Raw genomic sequence first — 24,263 nt, forward strand, 5'->3', positions numbered from 1 at the left:
TTCCACAGATTTCTTAAGAACTGCTTCACTGAACATTGTGAACAAATGAACCATCAATGACGGACTTAAATACATAGGCCTCTGCATACGGACCATTATGGACTGACTACTGCGTTCTGTTTTAATATGTAGAACAATAGAACAAAACATTTCTAATAGTACTATGCATTCAATACCCAATTTAGGAGCATGTTAAAATCAGAAAATATCATCAGTTTTAATACTTTTAGTTCTTGTGCAAATAAATAAATCGAGCAACGCTGTTATTTACACATATAATATATCAATGACATTTTCATTAATGCCAATACTAAACACGAACAACAGCGCCTCCTTATGGCAACTTTAGAAGGTTGAATTGAGGAAAACTACACGCACTGCTTTTTAAACTAATTTATTCACAAAACAAAAGTGTAAGAAATTCTGCGGGGTATATGTAGTGGTTATAAATTGCCAATATGTCAGTACCTTTGACAGCTAAATCTACAAAAAGAAACTTACAAAGCATTTCACATTCAACAAACGTTTGCCTACAAAATACACATTATCCCAAAATCAGCTGACTTCAGATTTATACAAACAAGATCAATATATCCAGTTTTAATTTAAACATATGTGATCAAAGTGATGATTAAGTTACATCTTTACAAACATCCTCACATCACTCGTTCAACTGCGACTGCAGGTGTTTTATTGCGACTTGCTAAAGGCCTATAGCACTTTGAAGTCAAAATCCAGCATTACGATCTCACTCGTCATTTCACTTGGTTTAGATTCAGTTGAAAATAATAATCCTTGCTGTGCCACGTCAGGCGACTCAAAGATCCCGGTATGATCAACTCGTTTTTATGACAGCTGCTGTACCAAGTGTTAGCTACAATAACGCATTTCAGATAAACCAAATCACAAAACCAAATAAGAAATCAAAAACTTGCTTTTCCCATAACAGTTTCTTCACTCTCTGCCTTTGAATTATACAGTTACAGAGGTCGTGAGCTCAAGTGCTGATGTACAGAAATGAGGAGAGCACGCAAGCAAAACAACCCCCAAAGGGCAGTGCTGTTCAAAAACGCATGACTAAAGTCTTTTCAATAACTTAAATCATGAGAAAATGCTAAATGTTTCTTTTTGAGTAACATGAGCAAACTCAGCTCGTGTTAGGCACTCAGGTATATAGCAAACCAAATAAGACTATTACGAAAGAGAAAAAAAGCGTAAATTTGCTCAAAATAAAGCGCAGGGCTACTGAAATGTACCTGTTCCCTCAACAGTTCAAAAATGCCCTCAGAGATCTGAATGCTGTGATACATATTTTTAAGACATGCTGAGCAAATGTTCCCTGTATGCAAGTCCATTACATATGCTTCAGTTTTGTAAACTCAGCAAAAAAATCCAGCCCTGTGTGTCTTTGCCTCCGTTGCTCAGGTGCTGTTGCCTTCCTGGAGCTCAGTAGCAGCAATGCCACTTGGTCCGTAAGTCCTTAAGAGGTTTTGTTGAAGTTCATCCAGTTCAGCAGGCAGATGAATCCCCAACTCTTGATTCAGAGTTAAGGCCTCAAAACAGTCTTCCAACTTTTGAAAAGCAGGCCTGAAAAATAAAACAGGAAAAGGAAGGGGGTAAGAGGGGCCCCTTTCCACTCATTATGGGGTCATTACAGTTACCATTGTTTATAGTGCAGCTGCATCTGTAGGGATACATTCGTACAGATATGGATAGTTGACACAACACAATCTCCTAGTGCTGTGTAAATGCTACACTTAATCTAAACCTGTTCACAGCACTTTAAAAAAAGTTTTGATGCAATGCCTCGGAACATTGATTTATACACCAACTGTATTGAATGATTCAATTTGTGAAATGTGGAATAAAAAAGACACTGAACATCACTTACCGGTTGTCTGGGGTGAGGTCACAGCAAGCCACAGCCAATGGGAAGAAAGCAGGAGGACAGTCCTGAGGAAGGAATTTCTCCATGAATTTTGGTACACTGAGGCCGAAATCCATCGTTCTTGGAAGACACTCAGGATCTGCGTAAACCTGGCCAATAATCTATACGCCAAAAAGAACCACAGACAAAGTTTGAAAAAAGTTTAAAAAACGGATGAAACATCACGAAACAGAAAAGAACAAAAAGAAAACGACACTGTTTTAACTCAAACCAGCTGAGCACAATGTTTTCATTCCGCGTTCAGACACCCGAATGCCATTTCTTACATAAATGACATCGTTGAGAGTAAACACAACAAACGTGTCTTACCTCACAGAGAACAATGCCAAAGGAGAAAATGTCCACCTTCTCATCGTAGCGTTTACCTGTTCACACACATAAAAAAATAATCAGGAAAAACAAGTCTGCAGCACGCACCTTAGCAGATGTTGGCAATAAACTGGAACACAAAAACAACCAATGGCAATAAAGGCTTTTGACACTAATAACATGAGTATCAAGTGTATGTCAGCAGATTCCAGTCTTAATTTGTTCACTTGTCGATTACCCGATGGCTACTGCAAGTCACTTTGTATAAAAGAAACTGCAGGTCCCCCTGTATAGTGTTGGGGATTATTAAAGGGATTGAAAATTCTGTGATCATTTACTTACCCTCAGATTGTTTCAAACCTGTATAAATGTCTCTGTTCTGCTGAACACGAAGGAAGAAATTGGGAGGTATGTCAGTAACCTAAGCGATCTCATCCCCCATTACTGCCATAGTACAAAAATAAATGCTATGGTAGTCAATGGGGGGTCAGGTTTGGAAAAATCTGAGGGTGAGTACATGATGACACAATTCCATTTTTGGGTGAACAATCAAAGTAAAGCAAGAAATGATTCTTCAATTAAAAGTTATTATTTAAACATTCTGGATAAGAGATTATAGAAATAAAAATGTAAAAGCATTGCTTCAAAAGTGCTTTAAAAGAGGATTTTAACCCATAGAAAGATACAATGTTAACTAGGATTGTCACAGTATATCGGTGATGATAATAACCATTGATACTATGAATAATGAACCATGATAAACTGTGATATTAGCACCCGTATTAGCCCCCTTTCCCAATTTTGCGCCAAGAATGGTTAAAAACTCCATACAGACATAACACAAATGACAGAATTATATACATTTAAAAGAAAAACACCATGATAATATTGTTATTGTTGATTTGGTCAAAATAACCGTGTAATACAAATATGATATTGTGACAGCTGTAATGTGAACCAAAACCTGGTACAAACCCATATCTTTCAGATATTTAGCGACAGTTTTTTACAGCTTTAAATCAAATGTGTAATTTTCTTTCCTCACCATTGAGCATCTCTGGCGCCATCCAATAAGGATTCCCCACCACCGTGTAGCGTTTCTTGCGGTCCAAACGTCTAAATACCCTCTTCTTATTGGTTGGTTTGTCAGGGGCCGGTTTGACCTTATCTTCCACGATTAGACGAGACAGACCAAAATCTGCCACCACGACGGTTTTGTCCTACAGGGTTCAGACAAGCAGAGGGAAGACATCTAAACATCTTTATGCTTAAAATGTAAACACATTTATACACAATGCATAAATCTTATCTCAAGCCTGGTGTATCATCTATCTAAACTTACAAATATATAAAAAATTTCAGTTTTTTTTAAATGGCTTGTTAAAATTGATAGTTAAAATTGATATTAAGAACATTTCTGAGACCAGTACAGAGCATTTCCTGACCGTTTCTATCATCAGTGATGAAACCAACAGCAAAACACTGTCTTAAACGTGTAAAGAGACCCCTCTACACTCTTGGAGGTCCCCCTCATCTCCTACTCCATTCTTTCGTAACTTGTACTAGGCCCTGGCCTATTTTAGCTTTTTGTTTGTGCTGACACAAGCCTGTTAGTTATTCTTGATTATAAAAACCAGCCATATGCATTGAGACTTTGAACTCATTGAGCTTATATTTAGACATTCTGCAAACCCGTTCATCCAACCTGCAGAACATTCAAGGTATATGATTTCACTCTATGCACATTCCTTGGAATTCAACCCCGTGACTTTTGCCGTGTTAGCGCTATGCTCTAGCAGTTATGTGTGGCATGGGAGAACAAGACGGAGAAAAACTCTTGTACCAGTTTGATCAGGCAGTTGTGAGAGTTGAGATCTCGGTGGATGATGCTCATTGAATGCAGATATGCCTGAAAGGGAAGGAAAATAACATGACTTGATGGAATGGGAGATTGAGTCTGACAGTTTCCGTCTCTTCATCATTACAATGTCAACACAAACAGACAGGTAGAAACCGAAGTGGTGTCATCAGAACAACGCTTGGCAACATAACACAACCAAACACCTCCAGCAACACAGGAAATTGACTCCCTTTATTAAATTACTCACCAACATAAGAAGGGCCGTGTATATTTTTGGAGATCAGTGTAATTGGTCGGTCCACAACGTACGCGCCTGGCCTGAAGTTAACTTCCGGTCTTTTGTTTGGTTATAATGAAACAATTTATTTTATATTAAATTTACATTCAAATTAATTGATAATAATATTTTATTGCAAATGGATTGTTTAAATAAAAAATTAAAAAAACTGTGATTTATTCTTGGCGGAGGTCTACCGGAAGTTAAGTTTGGGCCACATAACATGTGTTTATGTTGTTGCCGATGAAACCGCCTCAGCAGTATTAATATACAGCTGGACCAATGAGATTTCAAAGTGGGCGGGGCTAATCAGTATAGCTGAACAGAACAATTTCATCAAAATAATGTATAATCAAAATAAGATTAACATAGATTAATATAGCAATGATATATCCACTTACCATTCCAGACGCAATGCTCTTTGCAAAACTAACTCGCTGTTCCCATGGGAATTGGTCCTGTGAGGAGAGAGAGAAGAGAGAGTGTGAGAGATGAATTGCTGACCTACATTATGGTATGACTGCATGCAACGCTGTCGTAAATAACAGAGGAAATTATTACATAATAGCACCAATTACAGACGAGAACTACTCACACCCAAACTTCTACAGAAATCATTACAGCGCAACAGAGAAACACAAAGAAAGAACGAGATCTCATCTGTAACCCTTTTGTTTTGAAGCAAACCCGGTGGGTGATCTGGAAAACATTCCCACTAGAATCCCTCACCTGGAAACACTTCATACCACCTAAGCAAAGCACACAACACTTATCTAACTGTTTGTGTATGTGTGCTTTCTAGTCCCTATTCCCTGATCTTCTCCTCGCGAAGTTCATCTCAGGTGAGCCGGCACACAAACAACATCAACACGTGCAGATGATGTACGGCCTCTCCCGCAGGCAGGGGAAAGAAATGGGAATAGTGAGTCAAGACGCACCGTGTCTCTAATAAAATCCTTCAACGTTCCGCCCTCGATGAACTCCGTTATCAGATTGAGTCGCTTGTCTTTGTACAGGACCCCGATGAACCTTAGAACGTGTGGATGATCGAGACTTCTCATCACTTTTACCTGACAGAGAGAAAGAGACAGAAATACAAATAATTAGACAGATTCTTCATGATATTCGCACTTAATGGAAATTGGATGAATCTAAGCCTGCTGTCCATCAGAGTTATTTTAGTTTTTAGCTTTATTTTGGTTTATTTGTATCTTGAATATGCTTTTATTTTCATATTGTTCATTTTAGTTTAACTTTTCACTTTATTATTTAGTTCTTTATTTTTTAATATTGTGATGTAGATAAAAAATATATATTTCAACTCGAGGTTTATGTTTTCCTATTATGGTACTCGATGGTGACAAAGAACCGTTTGGTTAAATGCATTGTTCTAAACATCTTTCCCTGTGTTTATGGAAACAAAGAAATGTATACAGTTTTGGAACAACTCAAGGGTGAGTACATGATGACAGAATTGAGATTTTTGTGTCAACTGTGGCTTTAACTTTCTATTATACACTTAGTTTAACTGTCGTTGAAATCACACTCCTGACGTTCCTGACAGCACACAACAAAAGGATGGAAAGATAAAAGTGAAGAGGTAATCGTAGGAATGAAAAACACTAACAAAAAGAAAAATCACAGTACCTCCTTTAGGAATGTTTTTTGCGTCTCTTCATCACAGCGGATAAGCTCTTTCATGACCATCACCTCCCCTGTGGCTTTATGGGTCACCTATAAAACAACACACTGGTTTAAAATCAAGAACAGTTCCATGAATAGATTTTTTTTGTTTGTTTCAATAATTGACCATCTGCATTCACGTTTGTAATAGTAGGTGAGGAAAAAATATGAGCAAACCTTGATGGCCTGTCCAAAGAAGCCTTTTCCGAGGATTTCTCCATGAATGAGGTCACAAGGACGGAAAATACGATGCGAGCAGCTGGAAGGAGAGCGGAGGGATTCGGAGCGCCCAATATCACGGGTCAGAACCAGGGGTTCTTTCAGAGATGCAGAGTCCGGTGACTTACAGCTGCTGTTGCTACGTCTACAACACACAAGCACATGTCCAGTTAAAATAATCGTATTACCAAGAATTTATAAAAAAGATACATCACTACTGTCCTTCTACAACCTCTTATCTCCATACTTTGTGTTGTTTATTTTTGGCCATAAATCATTATTATAAGTCATCCCTTATGTTTGTCTGTGCGTTTTCAAGTATCTAACCGATAAAAAGTATTAAAAAGTGCTGGTCAACTTACCAACACAGTTTTAAAACATCTAAAAAGTACAGCTTTTTTCAATTTCCTGAAAACAGCAGATTTGGACATCCAAGGTTTTGGAAAGAAAGCGGCGATATAACAAAAAAAGATTCAACTGGATGATATAAATACCTGAGGGACCTCCTCTTTAAAGTCCCATTGTCCACAGAGTCGCTCCGCTCAATCTCAGCGTTCGCTGAGGTGGACAGACGCATACGGGAGGCGGCCGGGACACCCAGTTGGTTGCGGGGAGAGCCCAGGCGGAGTCGGTCCAGCCGCTGTCTGACTGGATCATATTCGATCAACAGCTGCAGCGTCTGAGTGGTCCGATGGATGAGGTCCTCCACCTGCAACGACCAATCAGAATTCAGAAAATCACAATGAAACCTGTTTTTTATAAATGTCAGGAACAAGAAAAGGGTGTAGGATGACTTGTATTTAAAACAAAGAATGTGAGCGATAGAATTACAAAGAAGTGCTGGTTATACAGATAACATTTATTTAAGTCCCCGGTCAAAGCAGGGACCTTTAAACACACAAAAGGTATTTTTAAATGCTGAAAAGATAAGACCAACACTGATTTCCCTTGAAACAGAGGAGTATGTTTGACTTTTATATTTTAAGACAAATTCGGATATTCGGAAGTAAAAACACTAAACTGATTTAATGAACTGTAGCCCAGGCTGGTTATTACAGATTGTGACATTTACAGTTAGAGACAGATTGTGACACTGCTAAGATCAGACCAGAAACCCCAAGAGTAAGGGCATGTTCACACCAAGAATGATACAATAACTATAAAGATTAAGCTATCCAAATATAACTTAGTAAAAAGTACTTTTGTACGTTGGTGTAGCGAATGTAGTTATCGTTCTTGGTAAGAAGATGTCTTATGTGCGAGAAAACAAATAAAAATAGCAAATGCACGATGAGAATGATGAGCATTTACACTGTATTGTCAACCTATACAAATGAACACTCCCGTCACAGGTATGAATTTAACTGTTAATCCTACCTGCCTGAACATTTTCACACTTAATGCTTATTTGAAAGAAAAACAGATTACCACCTTGTTTCCGAGACATCCACAACACGTCTTGCCCAAAAAAAAACCCGCTATAAATGTGTGCCAGAAATAATCAAAGGTAAACGGCTACATTTCAAAACAGATTAAATTATGTAAAAAAAACTGTAACTATGAAATATTGTAAATGTCAGTACATGTCACTATTAAAGTCATTACCATGGCATTAAGTAGTGTCAGCATTTATGTACAGACAGGTTATGATATGACTGTTTATATTTCAGATGCTTGTCGTGCCGTTCTTCTTTACTGTCACATTGCTTGAACGCATTAACATCTGGACAATCTCACCCGACCTCAACGCAAACACTGTGGTCAAATAAAAATTACCTCCTCCTCCATCAGCGCTGACACCGGTAGCCCGTTGATCTCCAGGATCCGATCTCCGACGTGTATGGCGTTCCGAACCTCTGGACTAATATGCATCCCTCTAACCCTGTAAGAAGAAAATGTTTTGGGAGATGAAGTCAGTCTGGGAAAATTCTGTCGCAGGCACAGAACAAAAAGTGTCCTGTGCCCTCAATCCACCACCGGCCATCGTATAACCACAGTTATGCAACACATTCCATTTACAATATGTCTGGCATGAGGTGTGGCAGCGCTGCGGTGAATCTCGGAGGTGATAAACAAGCTTCCTCAGCACGGCCATAATACACAGAAGGATCCTTGGTTTATTTATCAACTGAGCCTGAAGTATACAGTTTGCGAAAATCCTTAGTCTTAAACCTCAGTATGCAAAAAGCATGCGAGAAACATCTGGATGGTCTACCGCATCTAGTGAGATTTTTAAGGTGAGACACTTTTCTATCCCACGAGGCCAAAAAAAGTATTTTACAGTCCTGTTTCCCATGTACATACTGTGTACTTATTACAGTTAATATAATAGCTGGGTAATAACTAGGTACTAACCCTGAATCTGCCCCTAAACGTATAGTTACCTTATACTACCCAATACTTTCTTCTGTAAGAACACTGTAAGTAGACTATAGGTACACGTACTGTAAAATAAAGTGCAAGCATTATTTTTATGGTTTGTGTTATTACGTCAAAGATGAACAAGCATATGGATCACATGATGACAAAAACATGGTGGATGTAGTATGTAGTATGCCATCTGCACCACGCATACTAAACGGAGCATACTGTTTTAACAGCAGGGCAAGAAATGGGGGGAGATCCAGGGAGTTAATATCTAGGGGGGACGGAGTATTTCCATGTCGAGGAATTACATCTTTTATCCGTGAAATGGCCTCCAAACATTATGCACATTTCATACAGTAGGTACTGTCACAATTCACAATCATTGACAGAGGGATAAACCTATAGTAAAAGCTCTGTCTGAAAAGAGCTCTTCATCACAACCCCTGAGTGAAAAACACATCCATAGTTGTTGTCGCGTTCAGGTGTTTGTTTGCAGTTGACTCACTCTTTAACCTGGACGCTGACCGTGGCACTGGTGCAGTCTCGAGTGACTCTGACCGAGAAGCCGCGTTTGCCATTGGTGGCGGACGGCATCGACACCAGGGTCACTGTGTGAGGGAGGAGGTCCGTCGGAGAGTCGGCCAAACTGCGTTTCTCCAAGACGGGTGTAAGAACCACCTGCTTGTAGCATTTACCGCTGCGAGTGAGAGAGAGGTTGACAATGATGACTTGACGTTTAGGACAAGACCCGACAAGAGAAAAACCTTTCAGACGTGTTATGAAACGCTCAAGTGTGTCAACATCTCCCTGTGCTGAAAACAACAGATGAGGATAAACAAAGTGGCAAATGATAATTCCTGAATAGACAAGAAAGGACTATTATACAGCCTTTTGAATGCAGAACTTGAATATCATCATAATAACACTAAAAATATAATTTAATATGATCAAATATAACTTTTTATGTAGCTCAATTCCTTGCTAGTAAAGTGTGTAATTTCAGATTTTTCAATTGAATTCAATTTATTTATAGCGCTTTTTACAATGTTGCATTGTTTCAAAGCAGCTTTACATGAAAAAGAGGAAAATTAAGAGGAAGATTTTTTCACCAGTACTTTTTTAATGAATGTACATTGAGTTTTTTCCACTGTCAACATAGTTTTCTCATTGTTTCCTATAGTAAAAAAGAAATAAGAAAATAAAATTCTCACCAGTAAAGTTTGGTGCGTTCTACTAAGGCATAAGTGTCCCGATCCTCAATCACCACCCTGCAGCTCAAACACACAAAGCACTCTGGGTGATATTTATAATCGCCGGCCACCTGAAAAACATGAAATCCCAGTGTTGATGATCAGCACATCTCCACACTTTCACCACGCTTGTCATCTCAAGTCAGACAAGCTATTCCTATAACACTCCTAAACTCTCAATGTCTTCTGATCACCATCTCTGTCAAGTCCAGACGTGGTGGATCATGCCTCTTTGTGCTTCATCTGCTTTGTATTGGTGTGGAACTTCGTCTGTGTGCGTTCCTAGGTAGTGACGCAAGAGTGCGTGCCTGCTTTCTTTCTAACACCTGCTAGTGTCTGGGCCCATCTGTTATCAGAGGTGATATAGTGCGACTCAACTCCGCCCTGTATCCGTGATCCCATGCCCTTAGACAACACATCATTTGGGTCAACCTTTCTCTCTGGAACTCTCTGACTCCCCATTCACAAAAAGGTTTTTGTTTTAAGAAATGTTTTGCGGTTGTCTAGTTTTGTTGCTTGCCCCCGAGTTAATAATTCGAATAAATCGAAAACACACAACCATACACATAACAATGAAGTCTGAGGTCTTCCAGGAAATACACTAGGACCATTAATCCATTTTCTAGCAAACAATTCCACAGCAACACCTTTATTATGAGACAAACAATCAAACACAAATTTGGTTTTAGATTAAACAATTACATGCATCATGTCTCTTCCATTAAAAGCTCGCTCTCACATATGTTTACCTAGCTATTAAAATACATACAAAATACAGACGTTTATTGTTTGATATGAAGCAGATAAAGGTTTGGGACTAACCTACACCTGATTCAGATCCCTACTCCTAAGAAAACAGAAATTTCTAACATTTGTTTTACCAAAACCAGTGTTCGAAGTAATATAAAATTTGTAATCTTATATCTTTTATTCTCATTTTGAATGGAAAACTATTTAAACATTATCCTTAAGCTTTTCATGCTAGCTAAACAGTGAAAGTATGAGATCATGCTGAGGTTTCCTTTAACGTGAAGCACAAAAGACAGATTAGTGGATATGCTCACTGAGCTGTAAATCAGTGATCATAGGGTTTGACTAAACAGATTCTTGGGCAATTCTTCAGCCGGGCAATCTCCGACTTCAAATGCAGACTAAACCACTCGACCGTCTGAGTTTCGAACACGCAGACAAGCAATTACAGAATTTCAAGTCTGCTAGATTTTTGTCTTATTTTAGTTGATGAGCAAACATGTGTCAATAATACAAACTCTTCTTTCCATCTATAGTACAAATAAATCAGTCTACGTTTGCTCTAGAGCCGTGAGTTTGGTGAGCTTGAACCTAGGCTGAACCTGTGAGTAAGGATGATGTTTCATATCTTTGTGCTTACGCGACTCTTACTCGCCTGTGTGTTACAGATAAAAGTGAGTGTGTATGTGTTTCCCATCAGGGCTTTGCAGAAGAGCCCCTCCTCTACAGACTATTTCTAAATTAGATGTTGCAAGATGAATTCTGTCTTTAAACATATGGATCGAAACTAGGGCTGAGCGATTAATTGCATTTAATCGAAGTGGTGCGATATGATTTTCTAATCGCAAAGACTGAGATTTATTATGAGGATGCACAGTGTGATGAGACCCTGCTAAAAAGCGTAAAAAGTCCCCAACGTGCTTGGGGTGGATGCTTGCTCTCTCGTGGCGACAAAGCGGTGCAGTTCATTTGCGTCGCGACTGCTTTGCTCTCCATTTCAGCGTGCTTGCCGCGTGTCTGTTTTTGACCCACGAGCCGCGGCTGAACAGTGCGTCTGTCTCTATTTGTACATTGACCTGTTGTACAATGGCATCAGGGTCGACAGAACGTGGCACTCTGGAAACTTTAGTGTAAAAGAGCAACAGCTAGTCACTATTTTGGCTGTTTTATGTGGATGATACTACACAACAGTGTCAGTTGTTGTGTGTGCTGGCATTAATGCTACATCAATGCAATACTACTAACGTCATGCAGCACTTACACAATAATAAAAAAAACGATATATAGGATAATACATATATTTAGTTTATATTTTTACTTATTTATTTAAAGATTGTCTAGTAAGTTAACAGACAGTGTTTAGGTGGTATGTTTATTACAGTGAAATAACCCGACGCTGTTGTTTTTCAGCAATTATGTTTTCAGCTGTCAAGACAAATCAAGCTGCATATGAAAAGCACAACATTTCTTTTTAGAATATTGAAAAGGGATAGTCCACCCAATAATAAAAATTCGGACATGAATTACCCTCAAGTAGTTCCAAGCCTGTATACAATTATTTTTTGAAAGAACTGAGATTTGTGCAAAGCTGCCCCAGAAGGTTTTCTTTCCCCCAAATCTTCAAAATGTCTTCTTTTGTGTTTAACAGAACTGAAAAAAAAGAATTCCTGCTACGGTAGTGAATAATGTCCCAGAAATCTCAGTTGCTAACACTTATCCAAATATCTTTCTTTGTGTTAAACAGAACAAAGAAAATATATAAACAGGTCTGGAACAACTTATGACAGAATCTTCATTTTGGGGGGACTATCGCTTCAAATATTATAAACAATAATATAACATTACATAAACATACTGACAAATAGTCATATAAATTCTATATAAATACTTCATTACATTGAACATTCAAACGTGTAAATGTGTAAAACACATTCAAACAAGCACTTAAGCCTTGAGGATGTGATTTCCTCTGACAAACTTTCAGAGATTTTGACCCCCCGCTGCTTGTGCCTCTGGGCCCATAACTGGCAACGCACCCTGACCAGAAATACTTGGCATCCTTCGATTCGAACAGAAAAGCCCTATTATGCGTTTTGCTTGCTGGCAAATTCTCGACTCTCCCTCTTTCTTCCAAGTTGATTTTAAGTCCCTTCATTAACCCAATTAAAAAAGTAAAAAAATTTCCCAAGGAATGATATGTTGACAGAATCTCAGATTTATGTTGATATGTCTTCTGTTGGCGTTATAATGAATAGCTCTTCGTTGAAAGGCCATGCAAAGGCATTCTAGACGCATGATGAAACAAGACATAACACTGAGGCTTATTGCAGCCTCCAGATCCTGGTTCCACTGCCCTCGCAAGAGTGAGATCATTTATAACAGTCAGCGATAAAGGCGATCAGACGGTTATGAATCAAGCTTTACTTGAGGATAACAACTACTTCCATACCCTATAAGATTATAAAGGACTCCATCCACATCTAAACTTTTAAGGCAAAACAGATAAAAGAACAGGGGTTAAAGCCGGTGCAATGTGTGATATTAAGGAGCATCTATACAATACAACCGACAGAAATCTAAAATAATATACATAACTATGTCTAAAAGACTTTACATAATGAAGCGTTGTATTACCTTAGAATTACCTATTTCTATCCACATACACCGCGGGTCTACGGAGCACGTTTCGTAAATCTCATTCCGTAAAGAAGCGAAAACGTGACATCACTGAAGTGGTTTGAAAAGGAGGGGTGTAGTGAGCCGTTGGTTGCAGTTTGGAACCTCACCACAATATGCCGCTAAATTGCATATACTGGACCTTTAAATGTGCTTGCCAAACGATTACACCCTGCAACCTTTTCGTTGCCAGCTTAGATCATTCATCACAAGGCAAACACATTATTCATATAACAACAACAATGGTGCTTTCAAAACATCGCTCAGTTTGTTTAAACGATCACCTTCTGCTTTAACCAATGGTGTGAGTTTATTGCGGCACGAGTATGGATATTAACAATAGGAGCCCTATGCGTGGCGTGTATATTTGTCTTTGCGTTGAAGTATGGGGCACGCATTGGGTCTCATCCAGCACTGACGCTCCAGATGCTGTGAATCTCCTATAGTTGTTTCAGCAGGTGACTTTTCCTCCAAGACTGCAAAACTTTGTATTTGAGAGCCTAGACTCTGACATTTCCCACATTCAATACTATATCACCTTTAAACCAACACAGTGTTTCCGTCATTTGTAAAACAGCAAAAGGGGTATTCAAATGTCATTCACTGTTCATGTTATACTTTTAAAAGTGAAAAAACAACATTGTCCTACATTCCATTCTTTACCTTATCAGTGACCTCCTCAGGACCAGCAAAACATCAGCATTTATTGATTTTCTCTTCATTCAACTGCTTGTTGATGCCGTGTAAATATTTACCGAATGAGACAATGGCATGTTATCTGAACTCCTACGGATTAGTCCTTGCCTTGAAAAACCCTTCTTGCATGGTTAAAAGACCCTTTGACTGTCTACCTGATCAGTTCCTTTCCTTTCACAGTGGAATGCTATGAAAGCCAGACAAACACACACTGCCACGCAACAATGAGTCCAGATAATCTTTTAGGCCACATGAATCCGGAAACTTTTGAAAATGTTTAAGTCACAAAAAGCTCTCCATCCACATTGGTATTTTTATTTGACACTTTATTGTATTTTAACGTGTCAGTCAGTTTATGGATTTAACAACGCTATCAAAGGGAATGGCAGGCACAACAATGCCAGTAAACACAGGCCACCATCTTCATTGTTTTGGGCTGAATGGAACACATGAATAAGTAAATCAAATCATTGTTTGACAATATCTCGGTTTTCCAGGTTAAAGTAAACAATGAAAGGAGCTTTTAAAAAGATTTTTCATTTCGAGAACAGAGATCTTAACATAGACGGAAGGCCAAAACATGGACAAGAAATTATACATAAGAAGATATTTTGAAGAATGTTTTGAAAACGAACAGCACCGCCACACATTCACTTCCATAGTATGGCACAAAACCAATGCAAGTGAATGGGTGCCGGTAACGACACTCTTCAAAATATCTTCTTTTGTGCTCTGCGGAAGAAAGAAAGTCATACAGGTTTGAAAGGATATAAGGGTGAGTAAATAAAGACAGAATTATCATTTTTGGATGAACAATCCCTTTAATGTGGACCTCAGTATTGTGCAGCTCATGGGTTCGAACCCCAGATAAAAATAAAAAGAATAGAATGATGCACTGTTAGTCACTTTCAATAAAAACATATGTCAAATGCATAAATGTAAATGCAAAAAAGACAAGACAAAACAGATTTTCTTACCATAGCAGGTCCGGTCATAAGCAGTGAGCAGCCATGGCACAACTCCCCAAACTTCTCGCAGTAGTGCTTGTGACAGTACAGTTTCCTTTCTTTCATAAAGTACCAGTTTGTCAGGAGATCAAAGCACACAGAACACCTGGGGGAAAAAAAAATGGAAAAGCCAATAAATAAAAAACATTCTGTTTGCAAAGATTTTCTTGAGTAACTGGCCTGTTTAGGTGGTATGTTTATTACAGTGAAATAACCCGACGCTGTTGTTTTTCAGCAATTATGTTTTCAGCTGTCAAGACAAATCAAGCTGCATATAAAAAGCATAACATTTCTTTTGTGTACATATTGAAAAGGGATAGTCCACACAATAATACAAATTCGGACATGAATTACCCTCAAGTAGTTCCAAGCCTGTATACAATTATTTTTTGAAAGAACTGAGATTTGTGCAAAGCTGCCAAAAAAATGGAAAAGCCAATAAATGAAACATTCTGTTTGCAAAGATTTTCTTGAGTAACTGGCCTGAGATCAGCTCGAGACAGGGGAGGTACCTGAATGACTGAAATGTTTAGTGAGTGAAGATTGTTTTGTTGGGCCATAAACAGCACCAGAACATGTCACCGCTTGAGGTATTTGACATTCCTTAAAATTCCAAATGTACAATTTTAATATCCAGAAAAGGTTCAGACAAATTGAGGTGATTTGGCAAGAGAAAGTAAAAAAAAAGTTTGAAGTAGATGAAATGAAACTGCTGTCTTGAACTTAAAGGGATACTCCACCCAAAAATGAAAATTCTGTCATGAATTACTCGCCCTCCAGTTGTTCCAGACATGTATACATTTCTTTGTTCGGTTGAACACAAAGAGAGATATTTTGGAATGATGTTAACAACCAACATCTTGAAGAACCACTGACTGTCATAGTAGGAATACAAATTTTAATTGTTTGGTTCTGTTGAACACAAAAGAAAATATTTTGAGGAATGTAGGAATACAAACAGTTTCGGGCCACTTTTGACTACCAAAAAAATTTGGTAAATTTTGGTTAAATTTGTCCCACTATGGCAGTCAATTGTTCTTCAGAACTGTTGCTTGCGAAGATTATTCCAAAATATCTCATTTTGTGTCCAACCGAACAAAGAAATGTATAAATGTTTGGAACTACAGGGTGAGTAATTCATGACAGAATTTTCTTTTTTCTGTGGAGAAACCCTTTTAAAAGATCTGTGGCTGATTTTCAAAGTAAAGCTTCTTAGCTAAGTGTTTCAAGTATAACAAATGAATGACAGGCTTATTTTAATGTCAGGACAATTTTCTTTTTTTCAAGTATAAGGAAGATCTAAAGCGTGTATATAAATGTATATATTTACCTCAACGTCCAACTCACAAACACTACAGTTTAGGAATTTGGGACATGAGCCAAAACTAGTCATGAAACGCTCTTGTTCACATTCTCTCCTGTTGGCCACCCTACCTACAATTGAAACCTGATGTGGGGATGCATGCTATGCCCCTTAAAACTATAATCTATTTTCCAAGGGAAAGAAACAGTCTTAATTAAATTGACTTAACTAAAGACTTTGAAGTGCGCGGAGCGATTGCACCTCAAGGCTTTACAATAAAGGATCATTTGTTTCAAGATGACAAGAAAAGATGCTTGAAAAGCAAGAAGTTCCAATTTACATGCCACGGCTTGTTTCTGGACCTACATCATATGTGAAACACCTAAGGGATGCATAACTTTAGAGGGAAATGTACAGCCGTAAAGGCAGACGATGTTACCGTGCTCAGGGTATATACAGAAATCATGACGCTAAATGTAGTACTTTTTAAGACCTTTTTTAAGACTCTTTCCATACATTCATGGACCTCATCACCACTTGAGGTTTTAATCGTACATTGGCGAAACTTTAACGTACATTGAATATCTACAGACTTATTGCAAGATAACAAAAATAAACAGTCTTTGTTTGTGATGACTCCTTATTAATGCAACAATTCAGAAGGATGGGAACAAAGCCTCAGATAATAAATTGAGTGACTAACCAAATGCAGGGTTTATTAGAAAGAGAAACGAGGCTATGCTTAGCGCCTTCCAACACACAGAGCAGTACGTCTCACAGTTATTCCCAGAAACAGACCTCAGCCATGGTTCCAACTCTTTATCCTCCAACCATTTGCATGAAAACTTGCATTTCCAACAATGTTGTTTAAAAAAACGGGTGTAATTGGGCATCCCACTATTCGACTACACAATGATTAAATTAATGCAAACTTCAGCATATGAGCTCTTTCGACAAATATGAAAAGATGATACAAAATGTAAAATCACTCACTTACTTGCTTGCTTTCTGAAATGAGTGACAAAAAATATTGACCTTTTTACAATATTCTAATTATTTGAGATGCACCTGTACAGAGTAGTTTTGCATACTTCATATCTTTGAAGAGTAGTTAGTTTAATCACATTTATAAAAAGATGGATACAGCTGTACGACTATTGCAGAAAACATACGACAGATGTAGCGGCAGGAGGAACTAAATCACGAACAAACAATACATCAACGCATTATCTGAGACACACATTATCCGAGTAAACTCATTATCCGCAGCCAATCCTGACACGGCGCAGCCAATCTTCATGGTAGGCGGGCCTTTCAATCGCTCGTCCATTGACACATGGGTGGGCTATTTCTTTCATGGGTGTGCTTTTCCAGGAGAATTGCCCAATAAAGGACTGAGAAATATTGTTAAGTAACATTTTGTCATTCATGGTCGAAAAAAATTGTCTGAACCTTGGGGGAGTGTATCGAGCACAGAAATACTACGTAATACATCCAACTCGTTTTTTTAACAAGTTGACCATGTTAAGCATGAGAAGCCAGCACTTTTAAGATTGTAAAGAAGTCGGAATGCATGAAACAGCATCAAATCTCCCGTTTTATACCTTGGAAAAAGGAATATAAGACTTTTTAAGGGCCTTCATTTTCTCAAATAATAATCAACTTTTATTTTTTTAAGACCCCGCGGACACCCTGCATGCAACATACCAAGTATTTCGTGAAGGTAGGACAAAGTCTAGCTAATATAGTGACTACCCCGGAAAAAAAACTATTTTGAATACATTTTAATTTTATCAGGATTTCTAGATGTATAGTGGCCATTCCAGTCCAGTGTCTGTTGAATTTGAACAAAAAGCAAACCTCAGGAGTGACAAAGTCATCCAACAACAATAGATGTGATAAGATAAAAATCAAGGTTTCACTAAAAAAGAACATTAACTTATTAAATCTTTTGAGAATTGTAATTTAAAGGACGATTAAAAAAAATGATCCAGACAAAATTAAAATGCGGCACACTGCTTATGACTTGCGTGACACGGGGCACATTTCAAATCAAAAGCTTCAAATTTGAAAGCTTCCCGCAAAATGCAGGAAAGATGGTCCCTCTTTGGTAATATAAAGCGGGTTTTTGATTTACACACTGTTTAATTTTTTATGATGATCACATTATTTTATATTTGAGTGAGTGAGCAATCTTCTATCACTTGTTTCAGCTTCTTCTCCTGTGTTTTTATCCGGAGGAGATTCGGTACTAGAAGATGCCAGTACAAGTGCTAACATATAACGTTAGCCTATGGTAGTAATAACTAGCTAGTTAAACAAATAGGACTACAGTGAAACCAGCCAGATGATGATCTTCAGAATTCTTACCCACTGACTTCTTTCCAAAAATCCCCAAAGTCTTGTTTGCTTCATTTTCTTTCATTTTTTCTTTCCTGCTCGCTGACTGTCTCAGTTGTTAACTCGCACTCTTGCGGTTGACTGTGCTAGCTCCTCCCCTACCTGCTGCATATCCAGCAGAGATGTAGAAACGGAGTAGCCCATAGGCTACCGACAGTAAATAAATGTATTCTTTAGGCTAGATTATTTTTAAGGTCTATTTTAACAGGCTGTTTGCAGTATATGCAAAGCCAAAGCACAATGAAATAAAGCAACTTATGAGAAATAAAGCAATTAATGATTTGGGGGGTTTACATAGGCTATTGTCCAGTTTCATATTTGCTCAGTGACTGTCATTACATTCGGGGCTGAAGCCCCGGCAAAATTGGCTGGCGCCGCCCCGGTGCTTCACTAATTTAGGCTCATTTAGTTGCATAATTTCGACAGTGCGCTGTATTTTTGCATTTGTCTTGGGTGGAACTCAAGCAAAATAGAAATCTTTGCATACTGTTTTACCGGTCACAAAAACCTCCAAGTTGAAATAATTCTGTTCCAACATTGGCATTAAACTGAAGTAAACTAGCTAGATTTTCCACTGTGAGCGGAGCAACAATAGTGACAGCATGTTCAAACTCTAGGACCCAATGCTTCAAATGCCATAAAGGCAAGTTAACACCAAGAGTTTAAAAATGTAAACATCTCAGCAATTTGCTGCTCCTGGGGCAAAACAACAGGATTACACTCTTAAAGAATATCAGTCACGTGATTGGAAAATAGTAACTTTTTTGAAACATAATACCTTAATGAGGCAGACAGCCACCAGGTCTGAACCAAAGCAAAGTCCAAGCATCCAGGCAGGAAATCATCTCCAGGCCTTGTTCCAGGACTACAATGATCCTCACTTCCACAATGAGGAAAACATGAATGCTCTCCAATGCAGAAGGGATTAAAAATTGAACCTTTAAACGCTCTATTAAAATTATTCGGTCGGTGCACTGCACAAGCAGCTCGGCATGCAGAATGGAAATTTCTGTATGCTTCACAACCAACCAAGTGCTCATATTTAGAGTAGTGCTACAAACTTTTTGAGTCTAAATCAGAGTCTGCACACAGAACGCCAAAACCAATGCTTGATAACCTACTAACAAAACCAAGTGCCCAGGAAAACATCTGGCATGCTGTGTTCTCTGAAGGCCTCTCTTTCTAGCACACCATGTGCCAGAAAAAGGCAAAGAGAGGGGAAGAAATAGAAACGACTGAATAAATATTCACCCAATAGTTTGAAAGCAGGGAGGATGTGAAGCAACAACACACAGCTGAGACGTTCTGATAAAGATCACATTAGTGCGAGACGGCCACCAAACCTTGTAGATCGCAGACAGAATAACTGGATTTTGGACATTTGCCTGGTGGGTGCCTTTGTTTGGAGGAATGTTGACAAGCTCTGTTTCTAGAGAAAGACACAATAAGCCCACGCAGAGTGGCCAGAATTTGTCATCTAACTCTGGGATACCATTTGTGCGCCTCCGGGATAAAACCTGTTTACGAGAGTTGGGCAACCTGTGCTTGTTTAGACAGTGACATCATGGTACTGCTTGGGGATGAAAAGGTTCATGAATCACGCAATAGCAAACACATGAACTAACATCTGTGAGGACATGACAAAGCCCAAAAAGGTGCACACATCTCATAAACTTTCACATGTAATCCAGATGCCACTGTTACGCTTTGGATACTAATTACAAAACAAGACGATTCAAATGATACAAAGCACTTTTACAGAGCAGATTTTATTGTGAAATATGTATTTATTTTATGAATATCTATATCCCTCTTTTGGAGATCTATGTGTTGTTTTAAAGTGATCATTGCTGTTTATTATATTGTAAGTTTGTTTGATCTGTAATTCTAATAAAGAAAAAGTACAAGTATTTCTGTCTTGTTATTGTTTACAATGGAAACAGGAAAGCGTGATCAAATCTAAAGTGGCTGTACAAGGACATTAAAATAATTAACACAACAGAACCTAGAACCTTGAGACTCTTAAAAATCATCAAATATCTCAAGAACGCTCCTCCTTTCATTTGGCTCACCGTTTACACCCAGAGGAAATACAACAGGCTTCAGGTGTAATAAAAGAAATGATTCAAGCTCTGATTTGCACACTCCAAGACAAACACAAGAGATAGAGAAGAGAACAAACACTCCTTCACTTCCTTCATTCCACAGGAGTTTTCACGTTAACAGAGAGGCATTACTCTGACTGTGACAGAGATTCAGGTTCACCAACACTGTCAAAGATTTATTCTACTTACTAAGAAGTAAAGATACACAAGAAAGGAGATAAAGAAAACAGATAGAGAAAGAAAAGAGAGATCAGCAAGAGGAAATGGTTTTGGAGGAGCCGGCGGATATCTTACAGGCCCAACAAAACACTAAGCACTTTTCAATAAAAAGCCCCCATTTATGAAGCTCAAACCTCCCTTTGTAAAGGTAGCAAAAAGCAATCATTTTTGAAGTGTCATAGTCAAAAACAAGGTATGGTTCACACAAAAATACGAGGTTCACCGCTCATGTAGTTCAAAACCTGTATGACTTAATGGAACACGAAAGAAAAAAGTCTGAGAAATGTCTCAGTGGTTTTGTGTCCATACAGTGAAAGCCAAAGGGGTTAAATGTTATTAGGTTACAAAGGTTCTTCAAAATAAAACAATATATGTCATAAAGGTTTGAAGTGATGTGAGCCGAGGGTGAATAATGAGCAGAATATTCATATTTCGGTGAACCGTTCCTTAAATTGGAAAGCTGAAAGCCAAGACAACAATAAAGAGCTGATGCTATTTAGAACTGGCATTTACTACAACCATCCAATAACATTAAATCACAAGGCAATTGCCAGAAAACTCAAGGATGCATCCAGACGTTCCAGCCTCTCCCGTAATTATAGATAGAACAGTCATTACGGCATAAAAATCCACTCTCACTGTCCATTAAATAAAGTACATGCCAGGCAAGTATCCTGAAGGGTCAAAAGGACCCAGACTCAATTTCTCTACTATATAATGTAATATGATGTGAAAGTGCCCTGGACTGATTGTAGGGTCATTGTCTGAGAATAATCTGTTCTGTCCTGGTTTTCCACTTCAGGACTGATTCGATCATGATGACAATACCTTTGCGGGAACTTGGGGTTGACCTCCACAACCTCATTCATAAAAATGTTCTGTCTTTCCTCGAATCAATTAATAGGTCTAGAGGTTTGACGTCTCTCAGATCAGACTTCTTCTACTTATTTGAGTGAATTTATTAATGATTCATGTTAACCAATGTCCTTTGTGCAACAATGGTACCCAGTTAATAGTAAGGAATAGTATTCTGCAGACTTTAACAGTATGGAAAACATGGACAGGTATAGATATTTAGCAGTAGATAGCAGTCAAAGGTGCTTCAGAACTGTTGCTTGCTAACCTTATTCCAAAATATCTCTCTTTTTATACATATTTGGAACAACTACAGGGTGAGTAATTCATGATAGAATGTTCATTTTTGGAAGGAGTATCTCTTTAAAGTGGGAGAGAGAGGAGAGAGAGAGGAGAGAGAGAGGAGAGAGAGGAGAGAGAGAGGAGAGAGAGGAGAGAGAGAGGAGAGAGAGAGGAGAGAGAGAGGAGAGAGAGAGGAGAGAGGGAGGAGAGAGGGAGGAGAGAGAGAGGAGAGAGAGAGGAGAGAGAGAGGAGAGAGAGAGCGAGAGAGAGAGAGAGCGAGAGAGAGAGGGAGAGAGAGAGCGAGAGAGAGAGAGAGAGCGAGAGAGAGAGCGAGAGAGAGAGCGAGAGAGATCCTTGTGCATGCAAAACAGCAAACCTTTTCTAAAAACAAATTTCCATTTCACAGAAACAAACATTATTTCCTGTGCAAACACAAGTAAAACACACAATCCACATATCTGAAGGTGTTTCAATTCAACTGCCCATAACACCTCCCTGTAAGTGTATAGGCATTACAATGTAGCATGGATTTTTATTTTAATACAACAATCTGCTTGCATTCTTTTGGAGAGAAAACAAAAATCAATCCTGCCTGTCAACGGAGCAAGCTTAACCTTATTTAATACTAAATTATTATTCTGCGTTCGATGCTTCTACCTGAACTTTTGAAACCAAAACAACTGATGTTTTAGTTCTCATAAACGCCCTTCTTAGAACTTTAAATTGTTAATACTTCAAAGAAAACTCCTCGTCAAACATCAAAATATGCAGAAAGTGGATAGTTTTCTGTAAACACCTACTGGAAACATGAGTTGTGCCAGGCGTCTTGAAGAACCTTCACATGAAACGCATCCTGAATGCTTCCGCCACAACCAGTGCACTCGCGCGATGTCACATCTGTCAATCAAACATCAGAAATTAACAGCAATCCTTTAACTTCACATTCGTATTTTCAATTCGACATGGGAAATTCTGTGTTTTCAACAAAGTTATTCGTTTTATCGATTAGCTTTATCTATTCGTTCTTCGTTTCGTTCGTTCTGCAATATCCCTTTTTAAAGGGAGGTCAATGTTGTAGCTGGAGCCATTTGTTTATTTAATTGATTTTGGGAGAAAAGCACATAAAAGAAAGTCCTAAAACGTTCGATTCAATAAAACTGTTTAATATTCAAAGACTGTGTAATGAATATAAACAAATTAAAAGCCCGGGCTCGCGTTTACAACTAAGGTTATCTCGACATTATTGTAATGCGACAAAAGCAAATCACTGCACGTCAGTTCGTCTTCTGATTAAAAAAAGAATTGAAGTAACAAAAACGTGTTGAATCTTTAAACTGAGTCATCCTTGGATAAAGAAATACAGTGTTTAATGAGCACAACCAAACATTTGTGAAAACAAACCTCCTTACCTTCGTGTTCGTCCATGTCCTCCCTGTTCTGATGGTTGTTGTTTGTTAAAGCTCACATGCTGTTTCAGTAATGTGTACAATCCATACGTTCCGCGTCAGCGATCCTACATATGTAGTTCGTGTCTGGGACCCAATGGGGAAAATCCAAGCTGAATGTGAGGAATTTCGAGGAAAACAAAATTCCATAAAGCGTTACGAGTTTCGCTCTCTCGCTCTCGTACGGACAGATGACGTCATGGTGTAGAAATGTACGGAGACCGGAAGGGATCAAACAGCATCATTACCTGACACAGGGGCGTTTGCAGTCCGCGAGACAGCGCTGGGTCAAATGATGTCGCAGCACCATCTATCGTTGAATGAAATTCATGCAGCGAAGCTTGCTTATTCATTTACTTTCTTCACCCATAGACCAGTGACAATATCTGTTTACAATATAGGCCTTTATTCTCCTATTTCTGGCAGTGCACTTCACTTTAGTGGCCTACTATCCCCACCTTTGTGTACTTATCCCTTAAGGCAAAATGTGGAATGATTCCTCAATGGTAAGATGCTACACGGAGAAAACTAAATGTATAACTCGTGTGTCCTATTCAAATGCTTGAACCTCAGCAAATGTTTTACAACTATGCAAATTAAAAAAATCTAAT

General features: G+C 38.5%; 1 protein-coding gene across 2 annotated transcripts; it reads right to left on the reverse strand.

Annotated features, from left to right (window-relative positions):
* Window positions 1-99: 99 nt before the first annotated feature.
* On the reverse strand, window positions 100-23,974 carry limk2 (LIM domain kinase 2). 2 transcript variants are annotated; one of them, XM_079480862.1, is made up of 17 exons: window positions 23,901-23,974; window positions 23,617-23,765; window positions 23,008-23,104; window positions 15,014-15,149; window positions 9,876-9,985; window positions 9,170-9,361; window positions 8,074-8,179; window positions 6,792-7,006; window positions 6,256-6,442; window positions 6,043-6,129; window positions 5,334-5,465; window positions 4,797-4,853; window positions 4,101-4,166; window positions 3,303-3,477; window positions 2,258-2,313; window positions 1,892-2,049; window positions 100-1,587 (listed from the first exon to the last, which is right to left on the reverse strand). In XM_079480862.1, the coding sequence occupies exons 2-17, from the start codon at window positions 23,630-23,632 to the stop codon at window positions 1,422-1,424; spliced, it is 1,956 nt and encodes a 651-aa protein (XP_079336988.1). In that variant the 5' UTR covers window positions 23,633-23,765; window positions 23,901-23,974; the 3' UTR covers window positions 100-1,421. The 2 variants fall into 2 exon arrangements, with proteins under 2 accessions (XP_079336988.1, XP_079336989.1); XM_079480863.1 differs by lacking the exon at window positions 23,901-23,974 and having other exon boundaries at window positions 23,617-23,878.
* Window positions 23,975-24,263: the final 289 nt, after the last annotated feature.

Source organism: Barbatula barbatula (assembly GCF_947034865.1).
Source record: "Barbatula barbatula genome assembly, chromosome: 2".
Classification (NCBI taxonomy): Eukaryota; Metazoa; Chordata; class Actinopteri; order Cypriniformes; family Nemacheilidae; genus Barbatula; species Barbatula barbatula.

Bases quoted from the DNA above. Each gene is read 5' to 3' on its own strand.
- limk2 (XM_079480862.1), bottom strand. The intron at 9,986-15,013 runs GTAAGAAAATCT...CATGTTTTTCAG, and splicing joins TTATGACCGGACCTGCTATG to GTGGCCGGCGATTATAAATA. The intron at 4,167-4,796 runs GTAAGTGGATAT...CTTCCCTTTCAG, and splicing joins AGAGCATTGCGTCTGGAATG to GCATATCTGCATTCAATGAG.